Source organism: Eumetopias jubatus, unplaced genomic scaffold, assembly GCF_037043125.1.
Source record: "Eumetopias jubatus isolate StellerSeaLion01/CBP00866 unplaced genomic scaffold, mEumJub1_p1.0 scaffold_14, whole genome shotgun sequence".
Taxonomy (NCBI): domain Eukaryota; kingdom Metazoa; phylum Chordata; class Mammalia; order Carnivora; family Otariidae; genus Eumetopias; species Eumetopias jubatus.
In genome coordinates this window covers 36925067-36945958 of record NW_028274820.1, presented here as the reverse complement: position 1 = coordinate 36945958, position 20892 = coordinate 36925067, and the positions used below count along the sequence as shown (strand labels likewise).

The window sequence follows — 20892 nt, the reverse complement described above, 5'->3', positions numbered from 1 at the left end:
CCCCAATGTCCATCAACCAGCCACTCCATCCCTCCCACCCCCCACCACTCCAGCAACCCTTAGTCTGTTTCCTGAGATTAAGAGTCTCTTATGGTTTGTCTCTCTCTTTGGTTTCATCTTGTTTCATTTTTGCCTCCCTTCACCTATGATCCCATCTTGGTTCTCAAATTCCATATACAAGTGAGATCATATGACAACTGTCTTTCTCTGACTGACTTATTTCACTTAGCATAATACCCTCTAGTTCCAGCCACGTCGCTGCAAATGGCAAGATTTCGTTTTTTTGATGGCTGCAAAATATTCTAGTGTGTGTGTGTGTATACACCACATCTTCTTTATCCATTCATTTGTGGATGGACATCTTGGCTCTTTCCATAGTTTGGCTATTGTGGACATTGCTGCTATAAACATTGGGGTGCATGTACCCCTTTGGATCACTACATTTGTATCTTTGGGGTAAATACCCAGTAGTGCAATTGCTGGGTTGTAGGGTAGCTCTATTTTCAGCTTTTTGAGGAACTTCATACTGTTTTCCAGAGTGGCTGCACCAGCTTGCATTCCCACCACCAGGGTACGAAGGTTCCCCTTCCTCCGTATCCTCACCAACATCTGTCGTTTCCTGACTTGTTAATTTTAGCCATTCTGACTGGGGTGAGGTGGTATCTCATTGAGGTTTTGATTTGGATTTCCCTGATGCCAAGTGATGTTGAGCACTTTTTCATGTGTCTGTTGGCCATCTGGATGTCTTCTTCGCAGAAATGTCTGTTCATGTCTTCTGCCCACTTCTTGACTGGATTATTTGTTCTTTGGGTGTGGAGTTTGATAAGTTCTTTATAGATTTTGGATACTAGCCCTTTACTTGATACGTCATTTGCAAGTATCTTCTCCCATTCTGTCAGCTGTCTTTTGGTTTTGTTGACTATTTCCTTTGCTGTGCAAAAGCTTTTTATCTTGATGAAGTACCAATAGTTCATTTTTGCTCTTGCCTCCCTTGCCTTTGGTGGAGTCAAACCAGTTTTAACATCATTAACAGGAATAGTCAAAGCTTCAAAACTAGCCCAGAGTGTCACGGATTCAACCAGCCCCCATATTAGCAATCTTAATGAGACATTTTTAAACATTTCACAATCAATCAATTTTTCTACTGCTTCCTATGGACAAAGAAAATATGTGACTCCGTCAGAGTATAATTCATCATGAATCCAGGCCCAAAATATGTAATATCACAAAGGTTATGATCAAATCAGGTCAATCTGTCAAAAATTATTTCATAAATATCTTTTTTCAGTGTAATCTTCTAAGTAACTGTTTTTTCCAATTATAAATCAGTTAATCCATTTAGTTTTTGTGATCTCCAGTAAAAAGAAAAAGTATCAAAGGATAGGTCACATAGTAAAGAGAAGTATCTTTCCTGAAACTTCTGTTTGGAAAAAAAAATACATATGCATGTATAGATATATATTTATTCATGTACACAATCATTCATGTATATAACAATAAAACATATATGTGATTATATATGCAAATATGTAGAAATTATACACATATACATGCAGTATAGATTTCTTGTTGTTCAACCATGGTCAACATACTCTAACTTTTAACTGTAGAAATTATATTTAAATATTACTTGTACCTTATTTCAAAACACATCAGATTTACTAGGTATCACAGATAGTTTCAATACATTCTTCTGGACCTCATAATTCCCACCAGTTTTATAGTTTAAAAAAAATCTAGGCAAAAAATAACTTACTGTAATAAGACTTTCCAATATTACTGTTTTCAAAAAGAGAACTTGAAAATCACAATCTTTTGACGTCCTTACCTTTCAAATCTGTATTAATAAAAATTAAAGTTACTCTCTTATCCCAAAGTGAGAAAATGGCTATATAATTTTAACCAAATTTCAAAGGCATATATGAGATGGTCTGATCTATGGCCACTTGGCTTATAAAAAATTTACCTTACTGTAAAGAAAAAAAATGCACTTTGTGGAGTCCTGGGGTATCCCAAAGACATAGGCAGTTCAGGCACAAAAATACCTGAAACTTTCAATCAAGAAAGACAAACTATAAGAACTAAGGCATTAGAAAGAGATAAGATTGCCGACCAGGAGGGTCCCGAGCTCACCTCTCCCCACACACCAAGGCTGCAACTACATATACTGCAACTCACTGAGAACGACCTGAAGACTAGCAGAACAGCTCTTCCACAGCTAAACATAGATAGAAAAAGCCACATCAAGAAGGGTAGGAAGGGCAGAGATGCAATCAGAAACTAAACCTCCCATGCGGCAACCCACAAGCAAGAGAGATATCACAGGTGTGAAGGTCCTCCTTGAGGAGCAAGGGGCTCAAGCCCCACATCGGGCACCCCTCATCCTGTCAATCTGCACTGGGAATATGAGCTTCCATAAATATCTGGATTTAAATCAGCTTAACTCTGGGAAAGCGGAGGGCTATAAGAAACCAATACTCTACTCTTAAAAGGCCAGTCAGTGTACAACAGCACCTACTCAGAGACCCAGCCCAGAGGTAGCAGTTTGAAAGCGCCTGGACTGTATTACATGAAGGAGATTTATTAATTTTAGGGCATGTGCCACACGGGCAAGGATCTGCAGGAACTTTCTCTGGGAATGGAAGTGCTGGCAGGCACTATTTTTCTTGCCCTCCTTCAGCCCAGCTGGCTTGACACTGGTGGGCCCCCATCCGGACACTCTTCCTAGCAGCACTCACCCTGCCCTGATGTTCCCCTGCAGAATCATTCTAACCAACCTGACTGCCCTGGCAAGGGCCCTTCCGAAGTGACTCCTGGTCTAGGGAGTCTCACCCACTTGCATGCCCATGACCGTGGACACTGAGCCCCCCAGCCAAGTCACACTGCATCCTAACCCCACCCACCAGCATACCTGAAGCAGCTGCAGCCAGGCCTCTTAGCCAGCCATGTTGGGGCCAGCCCTACCCACCAGTGTACCCACAGCAGTTGCAGCCCAGTCACTATGTGCAGATGACATGATACCATATATAAAAACTCTAAAGACTCCACTAAGAAACTTTAGAGTAAATGAATTTAGTAAAGTTTGCAGGACACAAAATTAATACACAGAAATCTGTTGCATTTCTATACATTAATAATAACTAGCAGAGAAATTAAGAAAATCCCATTTACAATTTTATCAAAAAGAATAAAGTATCCAGGAATAAAGTTAACCAAGGAGGTGAAAGACCTGTACTCTAAAAACTATAAGACACTGATGAAAGAAACCAAAGATGACACAAATAAAGGGAAAGATATACCATGTTCATGGGTTGAAAGAATTAATATTGTTAAAATATCCATACTACTCAAAGCAGTCTACAAATTCAATGCAATCCCTATCAAAATACCAATAGTATTTTTCACAGAACTAGGACAAATAATCTTAAAATTTGTATGGAACCACAAAAGACCCCAAATACCCAAAGTAATCTGAGAAAGAACAAAGCTGGAGGGAACACAGTCCCAGATTTCAAACCATACTACAAAGCTACTGTAATAAAAATAGTATGGTACTGGCACACAAATGGACACATAAATGAATGGAACAGAATTGAGAGCCTAGGAAAAAACCCATGTTTATATGGTAACTAATCTACGACAAAGGAAGCAAAAATACACAATGAGGAGAAGACCGTTTCTTCAATAAATGGTGCTGAAAACACAGGACAGCTACATGCAAAAGAATGAAACCACTCTTACACCATATACAAAAATAAGCTCAAAATGGATTAAAGACCTGAAACTATAAAACTCCTAAAAGAAAACATGGGGAATAAACTCTTACACCTCAGTCTTAGGAATGTATTTTGGGACCTATCTTGTCAGGCAAGGGCAACAAAAGCAAAAATAAACAACTGAAACTACATCAAACTAAAAAACTTCTGCACAATTAAGGGAACCCATCAACAAAACTAAAAGTCAACCTACTAAATGAGAAAAGATATTTGTAAATGACATATCCATTAAAAGGTTAATATCTGGGGCACCTGGGTGGCTCAGTGGGTTGGGCATCTGCCTTTGGCTCAGGTCACGATCTCAGGCCCTGGGATCAAGCCCCAGGTCAGGCTTCCTGCTCCTCCCCCCTGCTCGTGTTCTCTCTCTCTCAAATAAATAAATAAATCTTTAAAAAAAAAAGGTTAATATCCAAAATATGTATTAAAAAAAACCTCACAGCAGAGTGTATAATGCCAAGTGAAATAAGTCAGTTAGAGAAAAACAAATGCAATATGATTTCACTCATATGTGGAATTTAAGAAATAAAACAAATGACCAAGGAGAAAAAAAGAGACAGACGAAGAAACAGACTCTTAACTAACAGAGAATAAACTGATGGGTACCACAGGGGAGAAGGGTGGGGGATGGGTGAAAGGGGCTAGGGATTAAAGAGCACACGTATCGTGATGAGCACTGAGTAATGTTTAGAACTGATGAATCACTATATGGTACACCTGAAACCAAATATTAACACTGTATGTTAACTATGTTAGAGTTAAAGTAAAAAACTTAATAAAATTTTTAAAAAATTAAAAATAAATTTAATAGAAAGAACTCATAGCACTCAACACCAAAAAAGAAAGAAGGAAAGAAAAGCAAAAAAAGGAAACAGCCAAACAATCCAATTAAAAACTGAACAGAGGGCCTGAATAGACATTTTTCTAGAGAAGATATAAACATGACCAACAGGCACATGAAAAGATGCTCATTATCACTCATCGTTAGGGAAATGCAAATTAAAACCTCAATGATATATCACCTCACGCTTGTCAGAATGGCTATTTAAAAAAAAAAATGAAATAACAAATGTTGGTGAGAATGTGGGACAAAGAGAACCCTTGTATACTATTAGTGGGAAGGTAAACTGGTGCAGCCACTATGGAAAACAGTATAGCAGATCCTCAAAAAATTAAAAATAGATCTATATGATCCATTAATTCTATTTCTGGGTATTTATCTGAAAAAAATGAAAACACCAATTTGAAAAGATATATTGCACCCCTATGTTTATTGTAGCTTTACTTACAATATCCAAGACATGGAAGCAACCTAAGTATCAATCAATAGATGAATGGATAAAGAAGATGTAACATATATATGTGTGTGTGTGTATGCGTGTGTCTATATATGTATATACATACATATATATATATGATGGAAAATTAACCATAAAAACAAATGAAATCTTGCCATTTGTGACAACATGGATAAGTGAAATAAGTCAGAGAAAGGGGCGCCTGGCTAGCTCAGTAGGTAGAGCATCTGACACTTGATCTTGGGGTCATGAGTTTGAGCCCCACGCTGGCTGTGGAGATCACATAAATAAATAAATAATATTTTTTAAAAAGTCAGACAGAGAAAGACAAATACCGTATGATTTCACTTATATGTGGAATCTAAAAAACAAAACAAATGAACAAACAAAACAGAAAGAGACTCATAAATATAGAGCACAGACTAGACTGGTAGTTGCCAGTGGAGAGGGACTGTAGGGCAATGGGTGAAATAGGTATAGGGGAGTAAGAGGTACAAACTTCCAGTTATAAAATAAATAAGCCACAGGGATGTGGCATATCCCACAACATAGGGAATATAGTTAATATTACAATAATTTTGCATGGTAACAGGCGGTAACTACACTTACTGTGGGAGCATTCTGTAATGTGTATCAATGTTAAATTACTATGTTGTACACCTGAAACTAACATAATAGTCTCTATCAAGTATACTTCAATTTAAAAATGATTAAAAATAATTTTTTAATTATGTTCAGTTAGTCAACATACAGTACACATCATTAGTTTTTGATGCAGTGTTCAACAATTCATTAGTTGTTATAACACCCAGAGCTCATCACTACACGTGCCCTCCTTAATTTTTTTAAAAAGACTAGCCATTATAGAAAGAAAAAAAGCAGTGTTGCTTTCATAAAGAAGCCCCAAATTTAAAGTCACAAGGCCAGATTCTCTGAATTGCAAGTTGTGATTTTATTTTTTTATTTTTATTTATTTTTTTAAAGATTTTATTTATTTATTTGACAGAGAGAGACACAGCGAGAGAGGGAACACAAGCAGGGGGAGTGGGAGAGGAAGAAGCAGGCTCCTCGCAGAGCAGGGAGCCCGATGCGGAGCAAGATGCAGGGCTCGATGCGGGGCTTGATCCCAGTACCCTGAGATCATGACCTGAGCTGAAAGCAGATGCTTAACGACTGGGCCACCGAGGCACCCCTGCAACTCGTAATTTTAAATTGAGATACTTTCCCTATAGGCAACTTTATGTAGTGTAAATCAGGTACCAATTTATTTATTCAACCCTGGTTAATTATCTTCTTGACCAGACTACCAATAAGTATATTCCCAGCTTTTAAGCACATTAAACTTTTGAAGTATCAAAGTTTTTACTCCCATTTGCAATTCAAAACAGTAATCTTTTCACTTAAGAACATGATTTTTTTTTGGGTGCCTGGGTGGTTAAGTGTCTGCCTTTGGCTCAGGTCATGATCCCAGGGTCCTGGGATTGAGTCCCGCATTGGGCTCCCTGCTCGGCAGGAAGCCTGCTTCTCCCTCCCCACTCCCCCTGCTTGTGTTCCTGCTCTATCTCTCTGTCAAATAAATATATAAAATCTTAAAAAAAAAGAACATGATTTTTTTTCTTGGTATTAGAAACCTACAATATATCAAAACTTAAGGAATACACTGAGTTGCTGAACCATTCAGAGTAAGGAATAATTTTCAATATCCTCAAATTCTGAACCAAAGAAATGATAATGATATCTGAAACAATAAGAAAAAGAAAACAATATGACATATATTTATTAATAATACATAAAGAAGGTATTTACTACTGTGGCCAATGCCTACATTAGCTTTTATCACCTAAATTAAAAATCACTATTGCAGCATTAATTTCAACAAATGAATTTATGTAATTATATAGAATTAAAGCATTTGTAAAAAGCATCACTCAGAATGTGAAATAGTCTGTATAATGAAATATTTACTGTGTTGAATATGGATACCTTATTACGATAATTAATCCTAAATCTCAGTATCATTTTCCTAGAAACTTAAAGGCCTCTAATTAAGGCCCAAGCTATTCAGATTTAAGACCTTAGTTAATAACCTGAAAAAAATACAGAGAAAAACATAACCTTCAGGTTTCTAGGTCATTTACCTTGTATTTTGTTATGCTATACTTCATTATATTTATAAAAATACATAAGCAGGTGAGTTGCAAGAAATAAAGTATTAATAAGTTTCAAAATAATACATAAAAAGTTAATCTACATAATATTACTTATTCTTACCTCTGAACTATAATCATCTGGGGTAGTTGAAATCTCACTTTCTGGCTAAAACAAAAATAAAAACCAATTACATTAAAGCCTTCCTCCCCCACCCCAAACATTGTACTTGATTAACCCATTACTATTAGTAAAATATGATAGAAAATTCACATAAAAATATCACTAAAAAACTAGTAAAAATTATTCAAGCATTTACAAAAAATTTTTAAGTATGTGGATTTTATTTTATTCATTTTTTAAAAGTAAGCTCTGTGCCCAACATGGGGCTTCAACTCACAACCCTGAGATCAAAAGTCATATGCTCTACCAACTGAGCCAGCCATACGCCCCTAAACCTTTAAAATTTTCAATCTATGAATCACAATGGCTAACTAACACATCTGATATTTATCATAAAGCATTTTTCTAAATATAAACGTATCAAGAGGTACTTTCACACCGGGTCTTATATACATTACAAATCATTTATAAGACAAGCACGAAATAAGATATCATCCCTCTAAATCTTATGTCTCTTTTAAATAAAAGAAAGTCGTAAAATGTTACTCAAAAGAAGTCAATTTCTTCAAAAAGAAAAATCATCAGCGTGCCTGGCTCAGTTGGTAGAACATGAGACTCTTGATCTCGGAGTCGTGATTCCGAGCCCCACAATGGGCTTAGAGATTACTTTAAAAAAAAAAAAAGGGTAAAAAAAATAATCACCAAATCTTGAGGCTAGAAAAGTAGTAAGAACTTGAAGAAAAATAACAATCTTCATTGTTACTAATACCTCTGCGGCTTATAAAACACTAAGACACTCCTGTTTCATTCTTACATCCCTCGGATTTGGGTATGAAGTGAGTGGCTTTTCTGACCTTCCCTTAGTTTAGAACCACTAGAAAGAGGTTCCTTCAGTTCAGAACCACTAGGAAGTTTCCTCAAGGAGGAAACTTAAATTTTCACTGCTTTCACTGTTCACCCACTCACCTAAGAATCTCAATTTACAAGTGAGAAAAGAGACCTAGATATTTCACTTTTCATTCAACAAATATGAACAAGCACTGTCTCCTTTCCCATCTATACTTAAGGAAATTTTACTCATCACTCAATACCAAGTTCTAAGTCTACCTCCTCTCTGATGTAGTAACTGATGCCAGGAACAGAAATAAGCTTACCCCTATTCTAAAATTCTGTCATAGGGGTTCCTAACTTATATGACCCTCTTTCAAATCTAAAATACTTTCATGACATAAGTCCTCATGGCCGATTCACTTATGCATTTCAAACAACTATAGATTAAATGTATATCGTGTACTAAAAACTGTGTTACTGAGGATGAAATGGTGAACAAGACACTCTTTGCACTGGAAATGCTAAAACTCTAGTGAGAAGCCCAAACATTGATTTGTTATGCAGAAAAAGATAACAGATACATCTTCAAACCACGTCAAGCAACAGAGTTGCCATATTACATCATTTAAAAGATCCAGATTTCAACAGACAATTACAAGATACACAAAGAAAAAGGAAAAGTATGGCCCATATAGAAGAAAAACAAGTCAGAAGAAATGGTCCCTGAGGAAACACAAATACTGGACTTCATATACAAAGACTTTAAGTGAGCTATTTTAAATAGAGTCAAATAAGTGAATAAAATTAAATCTAAAATACTAAAGAAAAGTATAAGGATACTGCCTTACAAAATAAAGAGCATCCCTATAAAAGAACCAAAGGAGGGAACCTGGCAGGCTCAGTTGGTGGAGCATGAAACTCTTGATCGTGAGGTTGTGAGTTCAAGTCCCATGTGGGGTGTAGAGATTACTTAAAAAAAATAAAATTTTTAAAAATAATTTTTTAAAAAAGTAAAATAACTGAAATGAAAAATTCATTTCAGGGGCTTAACAGATCTGTGAAGAATCAGCAAACTTTAATATACAGTTCAATTGAAATTATGCAGTCTGAGGAAAAGATTAAAAAACAATGAAGAGGGGAGCCTGGGTGGCTCAGTCGGTTAAGTGTCTGCCTTTGGCTCAGGTCATGATCCCAGAGTCCTGGGATCGAGTCCCACATTGGGCTCCCGGCTCAGCGGGGAGCTTGCTTCTCCCTCTCCCTGCCGCTCTGCCTACTTGTGTTCTCTCTCTCTCTCTCTCTCTCTCTGTCAAATAAATAAATAAAATATTTTTTAATAGATAAAATCTTAAAAAAAAAAAAGAAAGGGCGCCTGGGTGGCTCAGTTGGTTAAGCATCTGCCTTCGGCTCAGGTCATGATCCCAGGGTCCTGGGATTGAGCCCCACATCAGGCTCCTGGCTCAGCGGGGAGCCTGCTTCTCCCTCTCCCTCTGCCTCTCTCCCTGCTCATGCTTTCTCTCTCTGTATCTCTGTGTCTCAAATGAATAAATAAAATCTTTAAAAAAAAAAAAAGAAGAAAAATGAACAGAGCATGAGAGATCTGTGCAACAATATCAAACATACTAACATGCATAATAGGAGACCCAGAGGATGGGAAAGAAAGGAGCAGAAAGAATATCTGACGATACACTGCCCGAACACTTCCCAAATTGGATGAAAAACACTAATCTACATATCCAAGATGCTCAACAAATTCTAAGTAGGAAAATCTCAAAAAGATCCACTCTTAGCAAATCTTTAACATCCCTGACCTTTTGAATAAAGCTCAAATCCTATATATTATCTAAATCTTTCTGTTTTCATATAAATATGTCAGGGTACAATCTAAATTGTAATTATTACCCGTCTCACACAGCACTCTTTCTCCTAAGCATCCCAGCCTTCTCTACTCCGGTTTTAGTTGGTAGCTCCATCCCATCCACCATCCCAGTCCACTTTTAAATTCTCCCTCATCGCCTTCTTCTGGAAAATCACACCATTAAAGAGAAGAAGAAAACCAGCCTTTATTTTGGGCCTTCTATGGGCCAGGTGCAATCTCACCTTTACCATCCTCCCACCCCCAACATTCTGTAATGCTTTTAAAACTAAACTTCCTACAGTTTCCAAGTCATATCATAGCTTCATGTTCTTGTGGATGTTGCTTTTTTATCACAGAGGTTGCCTTGGTACTTCCTTGCTGATAGCTAATGCTGATTTAGCATTCCCCCAAATCCTGGTACTCTAGGGTACCATATGAATTTTTGTTACCATAGCTGTAATCAGAATACACAGACTATCTTACATCTGCCTTCCCCACTTGACTTTCCTAAAGGGCAGAAAATGTCATATTTACCCTTGTATCCTTGGTGCTGAATCCTTGATGTATTATATTATAGTTGTTGTACTACAAATGTTTATTGAATCAAGCTCACAAAAATTGCACAGGGTAATAATGAGTGTTGTCATTACAACAACTTTCCACTTAGAATTCTCATTTTCAAAAATCTAGATGAATACTTACTTCAACAGAGAAGACCTCATCACGTTTGATTATTGTGGATTCAGGAGTCATGGCTGTTCCTACCCTCTGAGAACTATTTATGTACATTTCATCACTCTGTGAGTGCTCAATATTCAAAGCATGGTATGTTGACACATCATGTTTACTGCTTGAAGTTTTCCTCTTTTTTTTCTGCTTCTTAGAAGGATTCTGCCCATCAGATTGAGCTTTCCTTTGTCGAAACTGGGCAAGCTACAGAAAAAAAGACATGTCCTTATCATTAGAGATACTTTTTCTTTACCACCACTATGAAAAAAGCAAGTATCTTTGGAATCATTTTCTTGACAAAATCAAACCATCACTAAATAAAGGACAGTTGTTACAGTCCTTAATATAACTACCAAATTGCAAAAAAAATTAGGTACTTCTGAATAAATACTATTCAAATATTAAGAACTGAAAATGTCATGTCTAAAGAAAAAAAAAATAGCCCAGAGTTGGGGAGAACAGGGAAAACAGGTGCTCTTACTCACAGCTTGGCAAGAGTGTAATATCTGGATGTTAGATTATATAAAAATATAAGAGGTCGAAATGCATTTACCTTGTGAAATTTCTGGGACTTCTACTAATTTGTACTAAATGTAATTAGTCCATGCAAAATATTTAGTTACACAAATGATCACTGCAGCCTTGTTTCTAATGGGAAAAAATTTTGAAATAATTTAAATGTCAAACAATAGTGCTTCCTATCCCCTAATCACTTGCATATCATCATCAGGATTTTTGCCATGTCCTAATGCCATCTATACTTATCATTAACTTAACATGTTTTAACTAGTGTACTTATCTAAATTTATTTTAAAAGGAGACTTTCTATCCTGGTATAAATTAAAAGCCAGTATCACTTGTGATTTCCTTAAATAAAATAGTAAACAGAAATGAATGTAATGAAAACTAACACTACATTATCAAAATTTTAGCTAGGTATTACTGCTGAAGGTTATAAGAGAAACAGGCAAGTGTTAAAGGAGTATTAAGGATATATGAGCATCAAACAGACTTTTGGCTTACTGTAAACAGATGGTCTAAAAAAAACCTGGAAAAGTATTAACTTTCTTATGATACTATTCACTATTATTTATTTATTTTTAAAAAAGATTTTATTTATTCATTTGAGACACAGAGATAGAGATAGAGAGAGAGAGAGCATGAGCAGGGGGAGAGGCAGCGGGAGAGGGAGAAGCAGGCTCCCCGCTGAGCCAGGAGCCCGATGCGGGGCTCCATCCCAGGACCCCAGGATCATAACCTGAGCTGAAGGCAGACAATCAACCATCTGAGCCACCCAGGTGCCCCTATTCACTATTATTTAATACTGGATCAGGCTATCACCTAAAATATCTTGTCACCACCTAAAATCAGGAGTATGCATTACATACTTTGGGTAATACTGGATTAACTCAATTAAAATGTTAATGCAAATAATAATATTAAAGATGTTTATATAAAAAGTATATGTGAAAAATAATAAAGATGTTTATGACACAGTGGTATATATAAAATAATACTGCAATAGAATTTTTTTTTAAGGTTATTTATTTATTTGACAGAGAAAGACACAGCGAGAGAGGGAACACAAGCAGGGGGGTGTGAGAGGAAGAAGCAGGCTTCCCACTGAGCAGGGAGCCCAAGGCGGGGCTCGATCCCAGGACCCTGGGATCATGACCTGAGCCAAACGCAGATGCTTAACAACTGAGCCACGCAAGGCGCCCCAAATCTTTTTTTTTTTTTAATAAAAGGAAAATGGTGTGCATCCCTTTCAAGAAAGACCAGCAGGGCTCAGGCCCACAGTCTTCAGTAATTCTAACTAGCTTGAATTTTAATAACATTATACACATAGGCATATATAAATTCTGGAAGAATATAACCACAACTTTGATATCTCTCTAGACTGGAGATTATGCTCATTTGAAATTTCCTTTTTTATGCAACACATTTTCTAAATTTTATATGAAGCAACTACTAACCACCCATTCTTAAATTTACTTTGAGCTACTTGATCATTGAGAGAAGAACAAAAGCATAAGAATAGGTGTAAGCCCCTTTGTGCCTTTAAATAGGAAACCTACTACAGCATATTCATTATATAACTATTAATTAGACCAAGCACAAAGATGGCCAGTAAATTTCTTATGATACGAAGTATTAAAACAATCTTAATGATGTTGATATCATTAACTATCAAAATATGTGACAAATACCAGAACTTACAGAATAACACACAGCGTATTTTATACTTGTTTTGTTTGTTGCAGATGAAAAAAAGGATACAGCTATATAGTAGTGATTACTTAATAAAGACATCTGACTCATAAGTCAGAAATATCTGATCAATCACTGACCTTGTAGAATGTAAAAATATATCACATTAAAAATTTTCCCCAGTTATTTAGCAACTAGCCTGTTACCCTACTTCATGTCTGCTTAAGGAACAGATGCAAGACCAGTTGCCTCTATTTGTACATTATTAAGCTGCTGGAATGCATTTAAACTACTTTGGAGGATACTACATTCATTCTTAAAAATAAACCAACTGAAACACTATTACATATTATCTGAAAATAGAATCAAAAGTCTAGGCACATCATTTTAAAAAGATCCCACAGAGAGAACACAAAACCAAGAAAAACATTAATAATGACATTCTTGATATTTAAGTTCAACTTCAGAAACTTCTTAACATTCCATGTTGTCTGTGTTAGAAAATATACCCAGAGAGCAGAGAATATAAAGACAAAGAAGAATATTCTGTTTAAAATTCCAACTTGTAGGGTTATATAATTTATATTTTTTATTTTATGTACAAATACATAACAAAGGAGAAAACTAAAACTGTATTTTAAAAAGTTTGATTTTTCAAAAAACACCTCTGAGACAGTAGTATCCATTACTAAATGAACCCAAATGAAAAAGTTATTAATAGATATAGAATAAAAAGTAGAATGGTTCTCGGGGTGCCTGACTGGCTCAGTCAGAGGAGCATGCGTCTCTTGATCTTGGGGTGGTGAGTTTGAGCCCCACGTGGGAATAGAGATTACTTAAAATAATTAAGAATTAAAAAGTAGAATGGTTTTCTGGTAGAATGGTGTAGAATTAAAAGTAGAATGGTGTTTAGAACAAATCATTTCTAAGAACATAAAATTACCAAGACATTGTTTTAGGCCTTTTACTGATTATATGAAGTCATACTATTTTTTCAGAACAATTAACCAGAAGGTAGACAGCATGAGGGTAAGGATTTTTCTTCTGTTCACTGCTATATATTCAAAGCCTGGAACAGTACTAAAAAAATACATGTTGAGGGGCACCTGGTGGCTCAGTTGGTTAGGCATCTGCCTTCAGCTGAGGTCATGGTCTCGGGGTCCTGGGGTGGAGCCCCGCGTCGGGCTCCCAGCTCAGCATGGAGCCTGCTTCTCCCTCTCCCTCTGCCCCCACTCATGATTTCTCTCTCTCAAATAAATAAAATCTTTAAAAAAAAAATACATGTTAAGTGAAAAAAGATAACTTACCTTTTTACAGAAAAGTCACCACTAAAAAAAATTATTTTAAGCACTATTCCATAGAACCAGACAATTCAGATGACATAACAGGCATATCTAATTCTATTATCTAGAAAAGTCCCATGGTTTTAGAATTAAAATCAGCAATTAAATGAATCAAAACACAAAATAATCTCTCTCACCATCTCTTCCTCCATCAGGCAAAACAAAACAAAATTAATTCTCAAAAATAATGCCCACAATAGCTTTTTAGCAAGAGTTCTGTTTCATAAAAATGTATACAGAACTATACAACTCAACACCAAAAAAACCAATCTGACTAAAAAATGAACAGAGGTTCTGAATAGACGTTTCTCAAAGAAGACATATAGATGGCTAACAGATGCATAAAAAGCTACTCAACATCACTCATAATCAGGGAAATGCAAATCAAAACCACAGTGAGATATCACTTTACTCCTTCAGAATGGCTAAAATCAAAATCACAAGAAATAACAAGTGTTGCTAAGGATGTGGAGAAAATGGAAACCCTATGCATGGCTGCTGGGAATGCATATTGATACAGCCACTGTGGGAAACAGTATGGAGATTCCTCAAAAAATTAAAAATGGAATTACCATTTGATCCAGTAGTTCCACTATTGGGTATTTACCCAAAGAAAATGAAAACACTAATTTAAAAAAAAATACACCCCCATGTTTATTACAGCATTATTTACTATAGCCAAGATATGGAAGCAACCTAACAGTTCACTGACAGACAAATGGATAAGGAAGATGTAGTACAATATACAATGGAATATTACACAGCCATAAAAAACGAGATGGTGCCAGTGGCTTAGTTAGGTGGGCATCTGACTTGATTTCTGCTTGGGTTATGGTCTCAGGTTGTGAGATCAAGTCCCGTGTCAGGCTCCGTGCTAAGCGTGGAGCCTTCTTGGGATTTTCTCTCTCCCTCTCCCTCTGCCCCTCCCTCCATCACTCTCCCTCTCAAAAAAAAAGAGAGAGCGAGAGCATACCATTTGAGACAATGTGGGTAGACCTGGAGGGCATTATACTGAGTGAAATAAGTCAGACTAAGAAAGACAAATACTATATAATTTTACTCTTATGTGGAATTTAAAAAACAAAACAAACAGAAAAAAGAGACAAAAAAAAAAGACTCTTAAATACAGAGAAGAAACTGTAGAGGGAAGGTGGGTATGGAGATGAATGAAACAGATAAAGGTGAATGAGAATACACTTGTATAGGTAAAGAACTGTTGAATCATTATAGTGTGCATCTGAAACTAATAGTATGCTAATTATACTTTGATTTTAAAAAAAATAAATAAATATATAATGCCCAGAATAGCTTTTCTGCAAGAGTTCCATTTCATAAAAATGTGAGAGGAGTAAGATCATAAGTCTAATTTCTTACACCTATGTATTTTTATTTTAAATCTGAAAAGTGGCAAGCTAGCAGATAAGCAAAAATCAGAAACTCTACTCAATTAGCTAATCACCTGATATTGAAATGATACACTTAAAATTACTGGGAAAACATTTATTCTAAAACATGCTAAAAATTCAGACTACGGCCATCTGTGTTTGTCATTTGGAAGCCAATTATAAAAATGTTAACATATGTAGGCACAGAAATAGTTGCAAGATTTACTGGAAAGATACCATGTCCACATACACTTGTCTTTCAGAACTAATTCAAATCTCAAGCAAATATCTTACTTTGACCAGAACATGACTAAACGACTAAACAAAAATTACTGATAATTTATTCCTTAAGTTCAATATTTATAACCTTCTAAGTAATCATTCTCAATAAAACAAGGAACTTAAAAAATCCTGTATAAAAACATGCCAAGTTTTTATAATGGCACTTCAAAAAAACTACTAATTATAACATTTATCAAATGTTCACTGAGTGTTAACTATGTTCCAGGCACTGTGCTAGACATGAACCAAAATACATGGTCCTACAAGTAGGATCTTTTAGTCAAGGCCAGCCTATTACATCACTGAGTTGTGGGAAGCAAATAAAAGTTAGTGTACAATTTCATAATCAAAAGTACTCCTATATATCTTTAAGGAGGGGAGGCTCTCATATCCTGATTTTCTCAAAGGCAGCTTTTTTAAAAATAAATTCTTTTTTTTTTTAATTTAAATTCAATTAGCCAACATATAGTACATCTTTAGTTTCAAATGTAGGGTATAATAATTCATCAGTGTGTATAACACCCAGTGCTCATCACATCTCCCACCCTCCTTAATGCCTATCACCCAGTTACCCCATCCCCCCGCCCAGCACCGCTCAGTTTGTTTCCTAGAGTTAAGAGTCTCATGCTTTTTCTCCCTCTCTGATGACTTTCAAAGGCAGCTTTCTATAAGAGGTGTGGTGGTTAAGTTTTAGATCTGTGAGGATAATAACTTGGCATAGGACAGGTATTAAGTAGTTTATTTATTTAAAAATATTTATTGACTGCCTATCATGTATCCAGCACTGCACTAAAGGCAGTACAGGTAGTAATGAATCAAACAGATACACACCATACTCCTATGAATTGTAATCCAGGTCGGAAGAACAAATTAAACAAATACAGATAAACACAGATATACATCATTTCAAGAGATAAAAAAAATGCCTTGAAGATAAAGTATAGGTAGTAAAGAAAGCCTACAATGGAAAGATTTAATTTGGTTGGTGACGTCGGGAGAAGTGAGGAAATATCCTACTGGAAAAAAGAGTATGAAGCTGAGATTTGAAGACAAATATGAGTTACTTGTCTAAGATCATAATCAGTTAAGTGGCAAAACAGAGTAAGAACACCTGACTCCAAATCCAGTATTTTTCCATTATACCAATTTATGTTCCATGCATTGAGTTCCTTTTTCTCCTTCATTTGTCATTATACTTCAAATCCTAGAACACTAAGTTCAAAGTCATGAATACATGAAATCACCAAACCGACAAATACTTTTTTGACCAAACTAGGGAAAAAAACACCCACAACAACAACACACACACACCCAAAAGAGAACATTGTAAAATATTTTAAAAATGTTATCTAGTCTCTCCAGTTTCCAAAAACAGCTGTGAGTTGAGCCATTTTCTATGTTTTCGCTGTAGAAAATTTAAGAAATCCTAATTAATTCTAATTATGGTGACTATTTGTACTTGTCAGTACTGCCTTTAAACCTTTTTAATATTCCTTAATGAATGCTGCACAAGAATGTTGTACAAACTATTACAACAAAACTCCAGGGGCCTAACTATGGAAACAAAAAGAAGATTACAACAGTTGACCCAAAGACAATTTGTATGTGGGGCAACTGAAAAGCAAGGAAGACAAAAGCAACATTTTAAGGATGCTCTGAAGCATATTTTCCAACAGTATCACAAACTGCTGGAAAATAACAGTGCCAAATAGCCCCAAAAATATCAGATACGGAAAAGACCTCAGAACTTTACATTACTGAGCCATCAGTCTTACTTACATTCTATAATCTCATTCAGTGTAGATTTTTTATTAGTTTTGGAACATCTTCATGTTTAAGAAGAAAAAAGATTCTGCACTCTAAGGAATCATCTTAATTTTGCATATTTTAACACATTTCATCGTATGGCACATAGTAGATACAAATATTTGGTGAATGAAAATAATATTTCAAAAAGAATATGGGTTACATATAATAGAATACTGAATCATTATGTCTAAAGAGAGTCTAATAAACTAGCTTTGTGATACTGGACAAGCCATTTGACCTCAGTAGAATCCAATTTCTTCAACTGTACAATGAAGAGATAGATTAGAAGGACTTCTTAAGATTTCTTTCAGTTTTGGGGCACCTGGGTGGCTCAGTCAATTAAGTGTCCAACTGTTGATTTCAGTTCAGGTCATGATCTCAGGGTTGTGAGATTGAGCCCTGCATTAGGCTCCACGCTCAACGGGGAATCTGCTCAAGATTCTCTCTCTGCCCCGACCCTGCTAGCACGGGTGCACGCACACATACTCTCTCTCAAATAACATTAAAAAATAAAAGATTTCTTCCATTTTTAAGGGCTCTTTTGAAGAACTGTTTTCAATTTTTCTTTGTCCATTCTCCTCTTCCTACTCTTCATTATAAAGGAGGAAAAGCTAGAATTTTACATTATAAGAGCTGTTTTTTTTTTTAAAAACCGTTGCTTGAGGGGTGGCTGGGTGGCTCAGTTGGTTAGGCGTCTGGCTCTTGGTTTTACCTCAGGTCACAATCTCAGGGTTGTGGGATTGAGCCTGGTGTTGGGCTCTGCACATGGTGTGCGACCTGCGTGGGATCTCCTCTTTCCCTTTCCCTCTGCCCCTCCCCCCCTTAAAAAAACACACAAACAAAAACCATTACTTGAAAAACAATAAACAGTATTATTAAATGACCCCAATGAAAAAAGATGATAGATGCAGAATAAAAATTAGAATGATTACTTTATAGTGCTTAGAACAAATCTCTTCTAAGTACTTAAAATAATTAAAATACTGTTTTAGGTTCATGTTGCTGATTATATGAAGTTAACTTATTTCAGAACAAATAACTAGATAGGAGGCTTCAGGAGGAAAGAGGTTTTTAATCAGAATCAAAGCCTACATAATACTCTAAGTCTAGAAGAGTGCCTGCACATAGGTTCTCAATGAATATTTGTTGAATAAAAAAAGATAATTTATTTTTTATAAAAAGAGGCACCACTAAACAGTAATTTTAGGCATTACTCCTCAGAATTTCAGAACATCTGCAGAGTTTCTTTTTAAAAAAAATGGGGTGCCTGTCTGGTTCAGTCAGAAGAGCATGCGACTCTTATCATGGGGTTGTGAGTTCCAGACCCACACTGGGTGCAGAGATTATTTAAAATAAATAATTTTTCTTAAAAGATGACACACCAGTTCTATGGTTATATTATTGCATAACCATACAATGTAACTGTCAAAAATAATGTTTTCAAAAAAATCTTTATGTGAGAAAATGCTCTCAACATAAAGTCTGAGGAAAAGAAGCCAAAATTGCATAGAGTATGATTCAAGTTAAGTTTAAAAATATACACAGAAACAAAGAATCAACAAACTAATAGTGATTATTTATGGATTGAGACTATGGGTGATTGTTTTCTTCTTTGAAAAATCTTCACTGCCTCCTTCCCCACAGATCTGTAAAGAATATTCTGTAAAGAATATTCGCTAATAAAAATTATCATGGACTTATAAGTTAGTATCACCATTTTTTTAAAGGACACAATACACATCTACCACAAATCTCATTCCAAAAAGCAGAGAGAAGGCAGAGTCCCTGGAATATGCTGTCCTGGGACCTAGCCACTTTCATCAGCCTCTCCAGACATGGTTACCAAACCTCATAAGCATTAACTGCTAACACTGACAGGTCATTACATCTTCACTGTTCACATGCCATCTACCTCTGTTTCATTTCACTGTCACCTCAGTTATTAACAACGAACAGTAAGAATAATGGCACTCTGCCCCAATCTTATCTAGTCTCTCCATATTATGAAGCTTAATCTCCTTAAAAATAAATAAAAACAGTGTACATCTCTTATAAAGAAGAATCCTTAAACCAAGATATATCTGTAACAGATACTATCTCTCTCAGCAACATAAATATATGCCAGTTTAACACTTGAAGTTTCATTCATAAGCCACAGGTTATAAACTATTATTCCTTCTGATATATGTATGTATCTTCTTTTTGCAGGAATTCTCAATTTAATAATGGAAGAACTGCTACATCTGGTCAGTTCAAAGGCCCATCCTGTCAGGTATCCAGTGTCCATCAACAGCTCTAAAGGACATCTGTCAGAGATCATTTATGTGATGTAATGAGGTATATAATAAACACACAAATATCAGTTTGTTTTTTGCTTCATTTCCTCTTCCTACCTCATTCCCTCACACAGTCACTACTCCCCAAGAACTGATAGACCTTGGGATCACAATCTCTGCACAAATCTAAGCCTTTGGTACGTGCTGTGCATCAGAAGATGGACAAAAGCTAACAAAGCAGCAGTGTTTGTAACAACAAAAAAACTGGAAACAACCCAAATGCTCATTGGTACTGGGGCAAATTCCAATAATGGAATACTATGCAGGAGTGAACACTCTCTACGTAACATTGAACATAAAGCAAATCACTAAAGACCGCTTGCAACATGATACCATTAAGTTCAAAAACAGGAAAACCGGGCGCCTGGGTGGCTCAGTTGGTTGAGCGACTGCCTTTGGCTCAAGTCATGATCCTGGAGTCCCAGGATCGAGTCCTACATCAGGCTCCCTGCTAAGCAAGGAGTCTGCTTCTCCCTCTGACCCTCCCCCCTCTCATGTGCTCTCTCTCATTCTCGCTCTCTCAAATAAATAAAAATCTTTAAAAACAAAACAAAACAAAAAAATAGGGAAACCAACAAACTGCTTATGTATATATATGTGACACAGAAAAGCAAAGCAATGATAAATAAAATTCAGAACTGTAGCTACCTGAGGTGGTAAGGGGCTGGGATTAGATTTTCAAATGTATTTGAATTGCTTATTTCTTAAGCTGGGTAGTAAGTATAAAGGTAGTTTTTTTTTAATCATTTATCTTACCTAATCATTTTTT

At 35.9% G+C, this 20892-nt stretch overlaps 1 protein-coding gene across 4 annotated transcripts in view; it reads right to left on the bottom strand.

The window, feature by feature from the left end:
• Positions 1-20892, bottom strand: part of AKAP9 (A-kinase anchoring protein 9) — a 155430-nt gene that overhangs the window by 121572 nt on the left and 12966 nt on the right. For all 4 annotated transcript variants that reach the window (XM_028117920.2, XM_088018581.1, XM_088018583.1 and 1 more), the window contains exons 2-3: positions 10731-10961; positions 7343-7387 (exon numbers count right to left, since the gene is read on the bottom strand). In XM_028117920.2, coding sequence (XP_027973721.1) covers positions 7343-7387; positions 10731-10961 — 276 coding nt within the window. The remainder of the gene's footprint in view (positions 1-7342; positions 7388-10730; positions 10962-20892) is intronic.